Source organism: Notamacropus eugenii, chromosome 1 (genome assembly GCF_028372415.1).
Source record: "Notamacropus eugenii isolate mMacEug1 chromosome 1, mMacEug1.pri_v2, whole genome shotgun sequence".
Lineage (NCBI taxonomy): Eukaryota > Metazoa > Chordata > Mammalia > Diprotodontia > Macropodidae > Notamacropus > Notamacropus eugenii.
This window is the reverse complement of record NC_092872.1, coordinates 516,238,350-516,255,491: the sequence shown is the minus strand read 5'-3', so window position 1 is coordinate 516,255,491 and position 17,142 is coordinate 516,238,350. Positions and strand designations below refer to the sequence as shown.

At 39.4% G+C, this 17,142-nt stretch overlaps 2 protein-coding genes across 11 annotated transcripts in view; one reads left to right on the top strand and one right to left on the bottom strand.

Moving 5' to 3' along the window:
• PTPN1 (protein tyrosine phosphatase non-receptor type 1) overlaps positions 1 to 3,955 on the top strand; it is a 62,310-nt gene extending 58,355 nt beyond the window's left edge. For both annotated transcript variants that reach the window (XM_072633570.1, XM_072633569.1), the window contains one exon: positions 260 to 3,955. In XM_072633570.1, coding sequence (XP_072489671.1) covers positions 260 to 449 — 190 coding nt within the window. In that variant the 3' untranslated portion in view covers positions 450 to 3,955. The remainder of the gene's footprint in view (positions 1 to 259) is intronic.
• Positions 3,956 to 4,751: 796 nt separating this feature from the next.
• Positions 4,752 to 17,142, bottom strand: part of RIPOR3 (RIPOR family member 3) — a 114,656-nt gene continuing 102,265 nt past the window's right edge. For 6 of the 9 annotated variants that reach the window (XM_072633560.1, XM_072633563.1, XM_072633559.1 and 3 more), the window contains 4 exons: positions 11,521 to 11,679; positions 10,592 to 10,794; positions 8,500 to 8,583; positions 6,048 to 6,641 (listed from right to left, as the gene is read on the bottom strand). In XM_072633560.1, coding sequence (XP_072489661.1) covers positions 6,423 to 6,641; positions 8,500 to 8,583; positions 10,592 to 10,794; positions 11,521 to 11,679 — 665 coding nt within the window. In that variant the 3' untranslated portion in view covers positions 6,048 to 6,422. Of the gene's footprint in view, positions 5,965 to 6,046; positions 6,642 to 8,499; positions 8,584 to 10,591; positions 10,795 to 11,520; positions 11,680 to 17,142 lie in introns of those variants that run through there. The other 3 variants (XM_072633565.1, XM_072633567.1, XM_072633568.1) reach the window with 2 other exon arrangements.

The window sequence follows — 17,142 nt, the reverse complement described above, 5'->3', positions numbered from 1 at the left end:
GATGAAATCCTCCCTTGTTCCCTTTCAGTTTCTAAAACTTAAGAATCTTCTGAAACATATTCTTGACCAATTTGGACCTAAGGGGAGTACATTTGATAACCATAGTTACTAGGTTCAGTACCACTGTAATGTAACTACTAATTATGCCTCTAGATCTAGGTAATTTAGTCAAAGAACAAAGGCTCATTGCTAGTCTAGATATTTACCTATTGATACCAAAGTTGTAATCAGTGCCTGCTTCTAAATTTCTCTCCACTAGTCAAGACACTGGAGTTAGAAAGAGAACTGTTAGTGAACATCAGAATGCCACAGCCACCAAAGAAGAGCCATCCCCAGAAGAAGATGAAGACAATATGGCGGCTACCTGGAAGCCCTTTCTAGTCAATATCTGTATGTTCACTGTCCTCACAGCTGGAGCTTACCTCTGTTACAGGGTATGTTTTCATTGATGGACCTGGTGGCAAGATGGAAGTATACAGGAAAAACCATCCGCTGGACTGGTTTCTAATTCAGTTCTATGAAATTAACTGAGTCATGTCTCCGAAGAAACAAATCTAAGGTTAAAAGTCTGGAACTTTGGTAGGGCTAAAAGAGAAAATTAATTGATGCACTAGGGTTTAAATAAGCCCTGTGGTCCCAAGAATAAAATAGTTGAATCTCAGGGCCTTATAATATTCAGGACTAAGCAGAGAAAATGCCAAATAAGTCTCTCCTGTTTTGTTTCTTTGTTCATTTTGTTTTTTAAAAAGAATAATAGAATTACAACACATTGTTGTTTTTAACCTTTTTGAAAGCCAGTTCTTTGTTTTTGTTCTATTTCTGAAAAAGACTCGGCAAAAGTAAAACTTGCTTGTACTCTCCAAGTGTTGTAACCGAATCTACAATTTCTATTTGATTTCCCAGAAGAACCCTAATCTTTTTGAGAATGTCATTTGGTAAGGAAGAGGGAGGATGGGAAGAACCATGTTATACTCAGCTGCACTTCATCTGGTGTTCAGACTGAGTGGTGGGCAGTGCCTGTGCTGGTTATCTGTAGAACCATAGCATTCATTCCCTTTTTAATGATCTTTACTAAAAATAAAGAAGAAAAACCCCCACAAACCCAGGTCCTGCATTTGCTCAGGGTATTCCTCATTCCCCTTCCCCTACTCCCAATTAGAAATAGTTCATTTCTCAATTGGTACTGTTACACTCAATCCACACATGCACCTGCCTGTGTTATACCATCCCCTGCATGTTTGTTTACCTTTTTCCCTTGCAGGGGTTCAGGGAGTTCAACTTAGATACGTCCACCAGCATTTTAAAAGCTTCTGTTAGTATTTAGAAAGACTAGTCTTCACATGATTTGGACTATAAATTGTAGTTTTCTTATAAATACACTTTCTAAAGTTGGCTGCTGTTACAGTGAGGGGCAGAAAAATTCTCTAGGATTCACATCCAATACCACAAAGCATCAAAAAACAGTTGAATAAATGCAGAGCCCTGTTTCACAGCAGCCACTTGGAAAGAGTTTTAAAAGGTCATCGGGTCCTAGACCTCTCTAAAAGAGGCAGATCAGTGACTGAGCAAAATGCAAGCAGTTTTCCTTTGCCTTTGGGGTTGTTTTTCTTTGATTTCAGTAATGTTCTTAATTTGGCTCAGCTCTTTGCTGTGAACATTGTCAGGTGGCATGGGTGGGTTAGTGTATAAGTGTTGCATCTCCACAGACACCTGGATTCTACGCTTAGTTTGTTTCATAATGATTAGTTTCATTCTACTTCCTATTCTACAGCAAGTTCTGCCCAAATGGCAGTACCTGCCTGTAGAACCAGCAGCCGAATAGCAGCAAGTAAGGATTAGGAGAGCCAGGAGGTAGAAGTTTGCTCTCACTCACGCTTTGTCTTTTTGTGGTAGTTGTTGGTGTTGTTCAGCCCTGACCCCAGCCACCCCTCCCCCTTTTTCCCCACATGTAGAGTCCAGTTTTCAAGGAGAGTGAAAGAAAGTACTAATGTGGTGGTACAGATAAGCAGAAGGGGCAAAATAGAGTACATAGAATTGCAGTAGCCAGTCTGAGACACTAGATCTTGATCTGCAGTGGTGCCACTAATTGGTGCTTTTTAATGCATCCTAGTCATGCAAGCACTTAAACAACATTTTCAGCCAACCTTTTATGGAGTATATTGTGTAATGAATCTTTTCACTCCATATTTATTTTTCCCCCAAGGTATCCATAGCTCTAGCATTTTCTTAAACTAATAATGTGTTTAAAAAAAAATTTTTTTAATGTCAGCCTTGCATCAAGGGCTTATCAGAATTATAATAATAAATCTTCAGGTAGTGCAGGGAATTTAAGGCATACCTGATAGGCTATGGAATCCATCCAGTACTTGAAAGGAGGAAGATTGTAAGCAGTCATTATTGAGTAATATTGTGGTTTTCATTAAAAGAGATATCGGGCTATGTTTATAGAACAGTGGTATCATAATATATAATGAACATTTGTGTATTTAAGAGACAGGATGTGATTACTTTGTCCCAGTTACTTTCCCTAGAATATTGTTCTCAAGCAACATCTTCCCCTTTTGTATTAGAATGCATGTAAGGTCGTCTTGTGTCCTGATTAAATACCATGTGCTTGAAGGTGAAAAAACTTATATTTCTGCTTACTGATCTGCCCAGACATACAGTCAAATTTATATTTGCATGATCTGATCGTTAAGTGGCTGTGGTTCTCAAGGCTGTTGCTGAAAATGTCTTCATTCAGCAATAGATTGATAAGTATTTATCCAGTAACAGATATTTGCCTAATTATTAGGCATGACTTTCTACTCAGTTTTACTCAGTAACCCAGTTTAACATACTTTACATCAACTGAGTAACAACTATACTATAGACATTCCAAGTGTATGATAAGCCCTAATCACACCTCACCCACTAGTCATCTCAGGCAGTCAGTCTCCCCACTGACCTTTGACAGTATCATTTACTGTTCCAAATTCAAAAACATATCCTGGAGCAAATCATCATTTAGAATAAAGGTTTAGGTGAAGAACAAAGCAGTTAATTTTTGCTGTGGAGCACTCTGACAAACTGGATCTCTTAACGTTAGGTGGCCCGTATACAGTTAACTGCAGGATCTTTCCTATTTGGAAGTATTAATTCTAGTCTTGGTGGGAATCCCTCACCCACCCTCCAAACACACATACCACACACACCAACTCTGTCAATCCTCCTCCACAGTGATTGGATTATAGTCATAGCTACTCCTATGAAGGAAATCATAAGGTCTTCATGTTATGATTCTTTTTTAAGTGGGAGGAAACAGGGAGAGGGTAGGAGGAGGTGGCTGCAGCTATTCTGCTGGTCTTTGCCAGCAATTTCACATTTTGCCTTTGACCTGTTGGACACCATTGAGGATTTTCTACTGTAATGAGAACAGAGTAAAATAGCCCTACAGAGCATTAGTGAGGTGTGTCTAAGGCTTATAATGCCAAACTGTAAGCATCTTTTTCTCAAGTCCTGTATATGTATGTATTAGTTTGGGTGTGTATATACAGCAAGTAGAATTTCAAAATGGGTGTATTGGTTAACCACCTATTATTGGAAAATGGATGGCTATCCATCTTGTTAAACGTATGTTAGAAAGTTAGTGAGCTGCTAATGCTATATGCCTTAAGCAAATATTTACTCATCAGGTCTTTCTTTTTTTACCAGTGGCCATAGAATAATACCATTTTTACAAAAATAAAAATAAAAAAGCAAAATGTTTTGGTATAATACATTTTAATGTATCTCTCTGCCTCTGTGTGCATGCGTGTGTGTTTGGGGGGAGGGAGGGCGGGAGTGGTGAGTGTGTGCAAGATTCTACAATGACCTCACAGGTTTAAGTAAAATTGTACAGTTTTACAACTTCCCATGCAAATAAATGATGGGTTCTCATTTTAGTTGCAACAATAAAACTTTTTTTTAAAGAATATGCATTTGGGCTGCTTCACATTTCTTTGTTGAAGGGACCGCACCTTGTTGATCTTCTCTGTTGAAGTAAAGCACATTCTCCTCTTTAAGCACAGCTATGGTTACTGAAAGTCTCGTCTCTTTACAGGCTATCTGCATATGCTAAGGCGAATTCAGTTGTTCTCTCAACTTTTTAAAGAACTGCTGGATGGGAATGTTTTTGGCTTCATCTTATAGATGAGGTGAAGGCAGCAAGAACCTTTGAAATACTTCATTTCATTCATTCATTTAATAAACATATTAAGTGCCTACTATGTGTGCTAAGTGCTAGGCATAACCTGGTCTCCCCATCTCTCAAGGAGACTTGATGCCCAAAACAGTTAAGTGACTTGCCTAAAGTTTTGAAAACAAGTAGTATCAGAGCCTGACCCAAACATCAACTTTCTGACTCTAAAATCCAGTGCTCTTGCCATACGTTATAGCAATAAATAATAATGCATATATATGTACCTTTTCACTGTATGCCATTTGCTAAAGGCCTACTTGAAACAACAAGTAAAGCTCAAGTTCTGTTGTTGCCTTGAAAGGAAAGGGCAAATCCTTTCCCTTATCTGCAAAATGAAGACTTTGAACCAAGGCTCAAACTTCCTTCTAGCTCTGACATTTGGCCTTGTGTAATATGAAAATGGATACACAAACATGTATTCAGTTGATGGAGCAGAGGGCTTGCTAAGCCAGTTTGATTATTTTCTTCCCCCATTGAGATACAGTTAGTGTTTCTCTGCTGTGCTCCAGGACAAAATTAATTGCATAACCACTTTGAGATTTTTTTTTTTAATTAAAACTTTACAGAATTGAAAATGTAAAGTCACAAAAATAAATATCCAATGAAAATAAAATCACAAAGTATATACAGTGAGATTAACTGAGGTTTCCTAATGCTTCTGTTATGGAGCTTTCCAAGGGCTACTGTTTCTAGGTAACATTTATCAATACCCATTAGTCACAGGCATCATATCTTAATCGTCATATCTTTTTGAGTTTGGGAGGCTTTTTTCAGTAGGAAAAGTTTTCTATCTTTGTCTTTCTTCAAGACACCTATGCTATCTCTTTAAAGACAACCAACCTTGTGAGTTCAAAACGAATTCAACTAACAGCCTGGCTAACCCCTGCTGAAAGTGTATGCTCAAGAGTTTCCCTAGGTGATTACATTTCCTTCCTTTTAACCTTGTATCTTTAATGATATAACTGAATATGGTAAAAAGATGCTTTATAAATAATCTGTATACCTATTGCAGTCAAGGTACTTCAGCATGAAAGAAAGCAATCAAACGTATTTGGAAATGATTTTCTGTTTTTCAGTCTTAGATTGCTCTGTCAAGACAGCAGTTTCTACCCTATCAATTTTAACGAGACACCCCATTCTTCCCCACCCCTTTGCTTATCAAGGGGTCAGGTTGACTACCTCCTCCCTGGACTATGTTCTTCCTCCTTTGGTAGTAAATTAGACTTGAAAGACTTTAAGCTCAGCACCTAATGATTCACCATTGTCTTAGTTTTTACCGTACTCCCCTTCTGGTTTTGGAGTTTGGGACTTTGGCTTTGCTGTAGCTGGGTCAGAGGCACCCTTTGCAGTATCAAGCCAAGAGAGATTCTGGGAAAGGTCATTCAGGATCATTACCAAAGGACCATATCTGTCCATTGATTTTCTCTATTCCTGGTCAAAATGTAATCTCTTGGGCTTTAGTTTTTGTTTGTCACAGGCCATATTCCTCTAAGAAGCAGAAATGTACATTCCCAGACTCTTCCTCTAATGAGTTTATGCTGCAACAACCAGATGCCAACTGCCCACCAGTGCCAATACACAATCTTCACGTGACAGGGCAGTGGAAGAACAGATTCAGAATCTGGGCTCAGCCTATGGGGCTATTTAAAATACTGTAATTTCAATATCCGCCTCCTGGCATAAGATTTCTCTGACTTCAGAGCAAATTTTATCCATCTTCTCAAAAGCCAAACGTCCTTTTTCACCTGTATATATAAGATGATAGAAACATCAGTGTTCCCCTCCCCAATTTTGTCTTTTTTTTCCACACCTCCTCTCCCTCCCTCCCCCCAAAACATGTTCATAGTAGGGACAAAACTCCGGATTCATTTGTAAAAACAGCATAGGTTGGTGTTTGGAGAATACATGTGTCTGCAGCCCTTGCCTGACATTTTTAAATAAATTAAGGGTCCTAAAGTCTCAGCACCACACACATAGGACTGAGATTAAGGTCCCTTTGAGTCCTTATTCTCATATGACTGATGAAGGATAATAAATTCATTTTTAAAGTGAGAATAAAACGTATTTCTTATTCTCAAAGCTGTTCTTCACAACAGTTCCCTTAGTAAAAAATATTAATAATAGTTCGCTGCAACTACCACAGTTATCCCGTTACCTAGTTGATGTTTTTAAGCAATCAATTTAAGAAACTTGTTGGTGGCATTCAGCAGTTGAAACAGGCAAATAGGTTCAGGCTACACCTTTTACTTTTTCCCCAAGAGCTCAGTACCCTTAACCAGGATGGCAAAGCTTTAAGCCTCGAAAAACATCTAGTTAGTAACTTAGTTTTACCAAATGATAGTATTGTCTCCCGGGCTGCCGTCCTCACATCTTCCAAGTCAGACTGACATAAACTTGCAATCTGATCAATACTTTCCATTCCCTAAGTGAACAAAAGAAACTTTTTAAAAAATAAAATCGATTTAAAAACATACACAGGGCCTCTGTAACTTGGAGTTCAGGTCAGTCTAGGAATTCATTTCAGTGAAGGTTTTTGAGGGCAATTATTCATTGAAAATTTCTAGAACACTGTCCTTTAAGAATTGCGAACTACCTCCAGGGCTGTTAACAGAGCTTGTTATGATGGTCAAAAGCTCACAGTATTTTTTGGAAGTATCTATCTCAAGTCAATTGAAGCTTTACCAGTATGCCGTTGGCTATATTGTTTTAGAACCCAGGATGAAAACTGCCACGAGGCAGGCAAATTCACCTAAAGGTACCCTATGTTCCTCCCTGCCCACTTAACTTGGCCAACATAAGGTTACAAGACTCCAGCTTTGTCATCTACCTTCTTGTTAACCATTTCTAGATAATAATAGCTCCTACAAGGTTGTGAGAATCCAATAAGACCTTTGTAAAGCACTTATCATGGTACCAGGCACATAGTAAGCGTTATATAAATGTTAGCAGGTAAGAGGTGGAACACTGAATATGGCATCAAAAGACCTTGAGGGTAAAGAACCTCCCTTCTGGGCCATTATTTCCTCCTGTCTAAAATGAAAGTAATAATACTGGTTTGGAGAGGGCAGATCCGAAAGTGTTTCTCTACTAAGTAAAATACGTACACATCAGCCTCATTAACCATCTCTTATTATTACAATAGGGAAGCAGGTAACTAAGATCATTTTCAGGGAAACTTTATCTATTAGTATATGCTTTAATTACTTTGGCCTCACCTCATTAGCATTCTCTGTCAGCTTTGTGTGACTCTTACCATCCCAGTGCTGGAAACTCTGTAGTGTTTGCTCCCTCTGCTGGTTAACTCTGTACTAATACAATTGTGCAGTGTCCACAAATCATCCATCTTTGGGCTCCTTAATATCTGACTGGATCTCATAAAATTTCTTATCTCTTCAGGTTCTCAACCCAAATTCAGTAGGCTAAGTTCTTACTGAAGTTTCAAAACAGATAAGCCAAGAGCTTGAAGTGAACCTCAGAGAGGCCTGTATGGTTTGAACTGACATTGATCCCCCTCTTAAATAACTCTTTGCGATTCTTTATTCATTCAAGTATTTGTTAAACATCTGTGTGCCAGGTACTATAGTAAGCATCAGGGATTTAAAAATAAAAGTCCTTGCCCTGGAGAAGCTTAAAATAGTGTAAAAATTACTATTACTAATAATATTACTAGTAATTACTAATTAATAAACTGAGGTTTATGTGATGCTTCAAAGTTTTGTTCAATGCTTTACAAATACCTCATTTTATCCTTACAATAACCTTGGGAGGTAGGGGCCAGTTAAGTTACTTTCCCTGAGTCCCACAGCTAATAAATGTCTGAGGCTGGATTTAAACAAAAGTCTTCCCAATTCAAGGTCCAGTTCTTTATCCATTGTGCCACCTAGATGCCTAGAGCCAGGGGAGACTACATATATATAAATAGATATAGATATGGGAATGTGTGGAGGAAGGTGGCAGCAGCTAAGAACCAAGTCAGGAATGGGTAGAGGGTGGGGCTTGAGCTGAACTCTGAAGGAATTCTAAGAGACAGAGATAAGGCAGGAGGGCAATGCTGTCTGGGCACTAAGCTGCTAATGCAGAAGCCAGGGGATTCGGGGTATGGTGTGGAATACCATGTATAAAGAACAATAACAAGACCAGTTCTCATGAAATAATACTGCATTTTAAGTCTTCAAAATGCTATAGGTTACCACAGAAGATAAGATATTCCTCAAAATGGAGCTTTTTTTCCCCCCGACTCCAGTCAACTTCCAGTCAGTAAACAAATTATGTTTACTTACTTTGAGATACTTTAGAGCCAAACATGACACTTGTTGAAGTTTTGCATCACTGTCTGAGAGAGTATTGGTGTAAAAAAGGAGTGCCTAAAAAAAAAGAAAGAAAAGGAATACCTAGAAAATAATGGGATTGCTGTTGGACTACCAAAAGAGAATCTGCTATTGTTTCACTGTCAGACACCTGATCTAGAACTTTATCAGTTGAGTGGGGTAGATAAGAAAATAGTTTATCCAAGCATTTATGGTAAGTCAATCTGTCTTTCCTTCCCCCCCACACCCAAAAACCACAATCTATAATCTTTGAGCCAGGGACACACAACACATGTTCATTAATATATTCAAGGTTTCCTAGAAATTCTTGCCCCTGGGATGTCTTGCAGTGCTGAGTCAGACAGTGTCTAGAAGAGTCCAATTTCATTTTTGTGATGGTGAAATTCTGTTAACAGTCCTTTAGCCCACTCAGTAAGAATATCGAGAAGCATTTCTAAATAGCTTGTGTTATTGAAAGTTAAAAGTAGAGAACTCAAGATTTTAGCTCCTGAGTATGATGTATACAGACTGTAAAAGTCATTTTATCAGTAATGTCTCTGCAAACTTCCTTGATGGACATGCTACCCCCTAAGAGCTGATAGGGCCAGCCAGTAGTTAGAATACAAAGCGGGGGAGGAAACCTTTGCATCTGGGAATTGACGGATCTTTTTTGTTGGAAATTTTTTCAATACAGTCTGCTAGTTGTTTCTCATCATCCCCGCCCCAATTCCTGCTTCCCATTTAGGAAGAAGCATCAGAGAGGGGGAATTAGCCAAGTGGAAACAAACTGTGCTCTGCAGAAAAAATAGGCATGGGTCCGTAGATATCTTTGCACCAATCACCAACCTCCTCTTAACAATGGATGGATCAGGAAGCTTAACCCATGTTTAGAAACAAATCTTCTGTAGCTTCCTATGACCTACCAAAGAAATTTAATTCCTTGACTAGCATTCAAGACCTTCCACAGTATGACTGTAACTTGGGTTTCACTGTTACTCTTGCTCAGAATAAACTCACTTTTACCTTCAAGGCCTAATTCAAAAGTCTTCCTTGTCCCTAGGTGAAAGGATTATCTCCTCTCGTGCTTTCTCAATACTTTTGCTTGGTAAGAACTCTTGCCTCCACCAAAATCTACACCTTGCATCATACTATATATATATATATGTGTGTGTGTGTGTGTATATATATATATATATATATATATATATATATATATATACACACACACACATATATATATGTATGTATGTATGTGTATATATGTATATATACACATACATATAGTTTCCTCCTGCTCCATTGGACAGTAAAATGGGTTTCTGTTATTTTTCATCTTTTTTTATCTTTAGCTACCTAGCATAATGCCTTCCATGTAGTTGGCACTTAATAGATGTTTGAAATCAATTAAATGAAAGTAAACTTAGTTTCTAGGAAAGACAACAATAGCAAGAAATAGCATTCTTATTTCTGTGCATAGGAACCTTGTAACAGCCAGATAGGTAGCGATTAAGATTGAACCTTGATTAAGGTTGATCCTGGTGGCTAGTTTTCCTTTGAACCATGATTTTTCCATTCTACCATTAGTCCTTCCTCTAAGATTCATGCAGTCTAAAATAACAATAAAAAGTCATTCTACTTTATCCGATTTACTGTCAAAGCGGCCCACTTCTTACTTCAACCTAATGGTAGCACCATATAGGGTAAGAACACCAGTTTTTTAATTAGAGGCACAGCTACAATTCAAATCGAAGACATGAACTTGGACAAATCACAACTTTTAAATTTTTTTTCAATTAACAAGCATTTGTTTTCTGTCCACACCCTCCCCCGCCAAAGAAAAACAAATCTTGTAACAAATATGCAGTCACAGAAAACAAATTCCCACACTGTCCATTAAACAAGTCACTTCCAGATCTCATTTTCCTAATTCTTTAAAATGTAGGAATTAGACTAAAGGTCCCATCTACCTCAAAAGTATAAATTTAACTCTAATATTAATCTCATCTACCTCCAAAGTGTATGACTGCTTGTGAGCAACAGTCTCAACATCTTGCTCGTAAAATACCTTTTCCCGAAAGCTTCTGTTTCCAGCTGCATCAGAGAGACGAGCAGCGGCCACCTTGCGTACCCGGTGGTTCTCATCTAGCTGCAGCAGGGCCCATGTCTTTAAGGTTTGGGGCAGTGGCTGGAGCTGTCCCAATCTCTTTCCCTTCAGCTTTTTTATCTTCTTTAGCCGTCCTGCACATTGTAGGTCTTCAAGGAGTGCGACTGAGGACAGGGAGGGAAAAGCAGGAAGTGCAGAAGTAAATAAATGTCCATGATTCCATGAAATCAAGATAACAGGCACTTGTATACATTTTTATGTTGTAAATTTGTTTCACCTGCTAAGAATCAGGAACACTTTCCAGAACTAATTTATCTGGAGACAAACTTCTTGTCATTGCTGCATACTTTGTACAGGGTTTGAAGATGAACGGTTATTTCAAAAGTCAGGTGTACTGGGACAGCTCTTAACTGCAGGGATGATGACCCACCCAGCTACACCCATCCTATCCTAGCAATGACTTAATTGAGCACGTGGACTAGCCTTTGTTGGACTAAGATGTACCTTTGCTTCTGAATTCCTCTCTGTTCTCCAGAGGAAGTCTGGTGTAATGGAAAGAGTCAGGAAACACAGGTTCAAACCCTGGGTAATACTCTGAATTTATCTCCTCTATGAAAGGGTATGATGTAAGGAAAACCAAATTTTATAAATTTGAAGTGCTTCTATGGTCTTTGAACTTGGTTCAGGACCTAATTAGACGTGATCTTTCAGAAAGAATGCTAGAGAGAAAAGAAAAGGATGTTCTGGAATTTACTGAAATGTTCTTTGTATCCTAATTATTAAAAAATATGTATGAACCCAAGAACCAACCTCTCCAGGGACACTTCTCCATTGTTAATGTATTTCTTTAATAAAAAGATAAGTGGTAATCACTAGTCACTGCCTAGTACCTTCTTTGGTGAGTTGGGCAAAGTGTTTCTCCAGATCGGTAACATTCTGTTTTTCTAAATATCTCTGAAACTGGAACCAAGTGATGAATTCTTCTGAGAGGCCCACCGAGGAGATCAGCCCACTGCAGCTGATCACCTGCTCCAGCAACCTGTGACACACTTGCCCAACAATAGCAGAAAAACAAAGCAAATAAACTTAGGTTCATAACATTTGAATCTGGAAATCTAAGGAAGCCCCCACCTTTCTGAAACCCTCAGGTTCATCAAATGTTGGAGCACTAAGAACACCTCTAACTCTGGTCTTCCTCCTGGACTATGAATATATGTGGCCATGGGGGGTGAAGAGAATTCGCCAAAAGGGATAACCTGAAGCTGTTAAGTGTATCAGTTCAGTTCCTGCAAGCAATTATTTAACCCCTTGACCTTGATAATAACTCTCTGGTTTCCCAGCCCCAAGAAAAACAATATGGAATCATAGAATTCCAGAATTAGAAGGTACCATACAGGTCAGATAATTCAACCATTCCTTCCCCATCAGGAATTCTTTCTATGACCACTCTGACAAAGTTCATCTAGCCTCTATTGAAAAGCTCCCATGAAGTAATTCATCCTACCTGACAAAGGCCACCTGTTCCATTTCTGGATGTTCTATTAGAAAAGGCCTTTCCTTTATTGTGCCAAAATCTTATCTCCTTATAAATGTATGACCCCTGTTATAAACTCAAAATCAGAATATTATAATGAGTAAGGACCTTAAAGGTCATGTGGTCTAATGCATTCTACAGAAAGAGGAAAGAGGCCTAGAGAGAAGTGGTTTGCCACACACTGAATGAGTGGTGAACGCACCACCAGCCAAATCACTGCTTTGAACCTCAACAACTTTATCTCCACGACAACTTGTTCTGAGGGCTGGTCCTCTTCAAGAACAAAGGACGAAATAACATCTCCCTATGAGCTCATGAAGAAAAACATCTGATCCCTCTGTTATTGTTATCTTAGAGCAGTTCCCATACTGGAACACCAGAATCATGCCCTCTTATTATATAGAACTCATAGCAGGAAAGTGTGCAGAATGGAATACTGAATGTCATTAACTGTCCTCCAGAATACATCTGCCTTATCCCTTACTCTGGAACTTTCCTCCCTGACATGTACTCTGATTCCAGAGCTTCCTGGCTGTTCCATGGACTTTCTCTTGGCTCTGGGTGTTTCTTCCCCATGGGCAGCCCTCTGGAATGCCCTCCCTATTCATCTCTGCCTAATGGTTTTCTTGGCTCCCCATCTTCCACAGGAAGCCTTTCCCAATCCCTCTGAATTCCAGTGCCTTCCTTCTCAATTTCTGTTTATCCTGTATATAGCTTGTTTGTTTGCTTGTTGCCTCCTTCAGGGTAAGGACTGTCTATTACTCCTTTTTGTATCCCCAATGCTGAGCACAGTGACTGGCACATAGTAGGTGCTTAATCAAGCTTACTGTAGACTGACTAAAAAGTCAACTTAAAAAAGAATTGTTCCTCTTCTTTCCCTACTTCTAAATGCTTCCAAAAGTGACTTTTCTAGTTAAGCAAGGACATTTTTAAACATAGATTAAAAAGAAAGAAAAGGTAAGTCTTTGGTCTATAAGTTACGTGACCACAAGGTTTGTTCCTCAGAATGGCCTTTCTTATAAATACAATGAATTTCTCAGTAGGAACTGTGTTTAGATTAAATTCTACACTTGGAGATCCAGGGAACTAATTCAGTCCTGAGAGATGGTGGCACTCAGGGAAGAGCCTTGAACTCAAAAGTCAAAGAGTTCAAGTCCAGTTCTGCCATTTACTAGCTATGTGGAATAAGCCAATCATCTACTCTCTCCAAGTCTCACAGTAGGAAATTCCTGCCCTGCCCATGGGACACAGATGTGATAATATAAGCACTTTGAAAACTAAAAAATTCAGTTCAAATCATTCACAAACCTTCTGGCTGGCTACCTTCACCTGGGGACCTCACTGTTACTCTGCCTAGATTATTTTTTTTTTTTTGAGACAGCTGGAGCTAAGTGACTTGCCCAGAGTCACACAGCTAGTTAGTATGAAGCTGAATTTGAACTCAGGTTGTCCTCTACCTACTCTGCCTAGATTAATTCACCAGTCATTAGCATACCTTCATTTCCAACTACTCTTCCTTTCTTTGTAATAACTCCAGCTGCTAAAGAACATAGTTTCCTCCCTAAACTCAGCTGTCCACTTCTTTATTCCCATCTCTATCCTTTTAAAAGTTGTTTGCAATAGGTGCCTACGCTACTGATGTCCTATTCCAGATCTGCATGCGCCCTTCCCTATACCCTCTGGAATGCCAGTTCCATAATTAACAAACTTACTTTCACTAAGGTAAAGGTGTCATTCCTTCCATCTTCTTATACTCACTGAGGCCCAACTGTCTCCTGATGACACTGCTTTCCTTGATACCCTTGAAATGTACTTACATTCATGCCTCCTGACTCACTAATCATGGCAGGAGCATCAGAATACTCCTTGTTCCCCATTGCTCCTTTATCACCTTCAGTAGCTTCCCTTTTAAGGTTCATTTAATCCAAATTTATCATCCAAGTCAGATTCTAGTAGCTCTTATTTATCACCATCACTCCCCCAGGATTTTCTCCCTCCTTCTCAATGAGTTAAGTGACAAGTGCCTATAGTCTTTCTTCCCAACTCCCTCATTCTAGGGCAGAGGTGTCAAACATGTGGCAAAGGGCCACATTGTGGTCTGCAATATTCCCAAATACAGTCCAAACCAGATTAAAATGTAATTTGGAAATAAACAAAATTAATAAAAAAACAATAGAATGTAGATAATGTTAACATGGTTATGGTTTTAATATACTATCTCATATATTTCAAATGTCATAAGGTTTTCATATCAATATACTCTGCCCACAGGGATTTTTATATATGGTCATTGGCCCCCAGTTTCTATTGAGTTTGAACCACTATTCTAGGGGATTTTAACATATCCATTGATGCTCCCTCAAATGTATTACTTTCTAAGTCCCTCAATGTATTCAGCTCCCACAACCTCCTTCTCAGATATTCTACCCCAGTACACCCAGGGAAGGTCATACCCTGGATTTTGTCATCACATATATGTGTTCCAATTTCATTTTCAAAAACTCATATTTGTTTTCATCTTTCCATCTCTTCGTATGCCTCATTCACTGTGATATCAAATCCTTCTGTCCCTCAGCACTATCTCATACCATCACCCCTGCTATGGCTATATTCTCATTCCTTCCCAGTTTTGAACTCTTGGTAAACCATTTCAGTTCTACACTATACTCTTGGATCTCCTGCTGTGTTGTCCTATCTCTGATCACACCTTGTCAAACCCCAAATTTGGATCATTCCCACCATCTTTCCAGATTGAATCAACTTAGCTACCCACACCTTATCAGTACCCTCTGCCCTTTTGATTGGAGGGCTAGAGGGTAGAGAAAAACTCTCAAAGCCTCCACTTAAAGAGGGCTCCCAGGGCAGCCAACTCTTCATCTCCCACCAGTTCCACCATTCTCTTGGACTAGACTCCATCATCATCATGCCTCGAAAAACTCATTATTCTTTGAGTTAAAATCAGCTTTGAAAATCAGCTTTGGCTCTCACACCTCATCAGTCACTGAAGTCCCTCTGCCCCTCAGAAAGTAATAAGCTCATACTTCTAGAAGGCTGAACAGAATTAGAGGAAACTGTGTAATTGTGCTGATTGAGTCTATTATAAATTTATAAATTTGGACTAACTCATCTCAACTGAACTATTACTACAGCAAAACAGTCCTTCCACATTTCTTTAATTGGTTCCCTATCCCATTCATCAGGGCAGTTCCAAACTTTTTCTTCTCTCCTCAAATATCCTATGACATGACCCTGCCCCCTACCAAATCTCTCTGCTAAGAACTTCACACCCCACATTTTATGTAAACAAGTCAATTCTCAACTCCCCCTTTCCTCACCTCATATCCCTCTGACACCCCACTATCTCCCCCTAGACTGCAGTCTGAGGGGGGGAGGAGGCTCTTCTGCTTGCCAAAGTCAAGAGGATCCCAACCCCTCCCTCTTCTCTAGCAGATCACCTCACCATTATTTCATTCTTTCTCTAATTCTCACTCCTTTTCCATCTACTGGACCCTTCCCTGCCCTCCATAAACATGACCGAATCTGCCCCATTCTTAAAAAAAACAACCAAAAGTACCTCTCACTACTATGCCCTCCAACACTCATCGTTTATCTCTTTTGCCCTTTACAGCTAAATTTCTTTTAATAAGAGTTGTCTGCAATAGGTGCCTCCACTTCTCTCACTTACTTTTAAACTCTCTACAATCTGACTTCTGACCTCATCATTCAACTGAAACTGCTCTCTCCAACGTTACCAATGATCTCTTAATGGCCAACTCTAATGGCCTCATTTCTATCTATATCCTTCTTGATCTCACTCTAGTATCTGACACTATTGACCACCTTCTCCCTTAGGATATTCTTTGTTTCTATGACTCCATCCTCTTTTGCGCCTCCTCCTCCCTATATGGCCACTCACCTTTTTTCTTTTTTTTTGCCCATTCTTCATGCCATGACAATGAACTGGAGGTGTCCCCCAGTACTTTGTCCATTTAGGCCTCTTGCCTTCTTGCTGTACCCTATCTCACTTAGTGAGCTTGTCAGCCTCTGACCATTCAGTAATCACCTCCATGCAGATGATTTCCAGTTCTGTATATTGAGCCCTGATCTCTCTCCTGACATCTCAAACACAGAACTCATTACCTTTCCTTCACCCCAAACTTCCACTCTTGCTCATTTCCCGTTACTGTTATCATTCTCAGTCATCTAGGCTCAGAGCCTCAGCATCCTTGACTCCTCCCTCTCATTCCACATATCTGATCTGTTACCAGATCTTACTATTTCGTTCTCTACAACAATTATTGTATACAGCTCCTTTTCTCCACTAAAATAACCACAGCCATAGTTCAGGCTCATATCACTTTCCACCTGTATTATTACAGCAGCCTCCTAATTGGCCTTTGCCACCTCAAATTTCTCATTACTTCAATCCAGTCTCTGCTCAGCTGCCAAAGTGATTTTCCCAAAACACAGATCTTACCATGTCACCCCCTTACTCAATAAATATCAGTGGTTCCCTGTTCCCACCAGGATCAGTGACAGTCTTCTGTTGGCATTTCAAGCTCTCTCCCAGACCCTTTCCTATCTTGCTGTTCTTACATTTTTCTCCCTTTCACACACTCTCCAATCTCATCATTCTGGCCTACTTGCTAACCCCTTCTCTCACCTTTGGGCACTGGCTGTTCCCCATGCCTACAAGATTTTCCTTCCCCACCTCCAACTCTTAGAATTCTTGGCCTCCTTTAAGATTCAGTCTGAACACCACCTCCTGGAGATGGCCTTCCTTGGTCCCCCTGGCCGAAATTTGTAATTTCCCTTTAAGGTCTCCTTCCAGCTGCTCCGTATTTATCTGGTATGTTTTTGTTAATATACGTTATACACAAAATACATTTATATATACATAACATACATATGTTCATATACATATTGTAATATACATTATCTCCTCATTAGAAAGAATGCAAGCTCCTTGAGGGCAGGG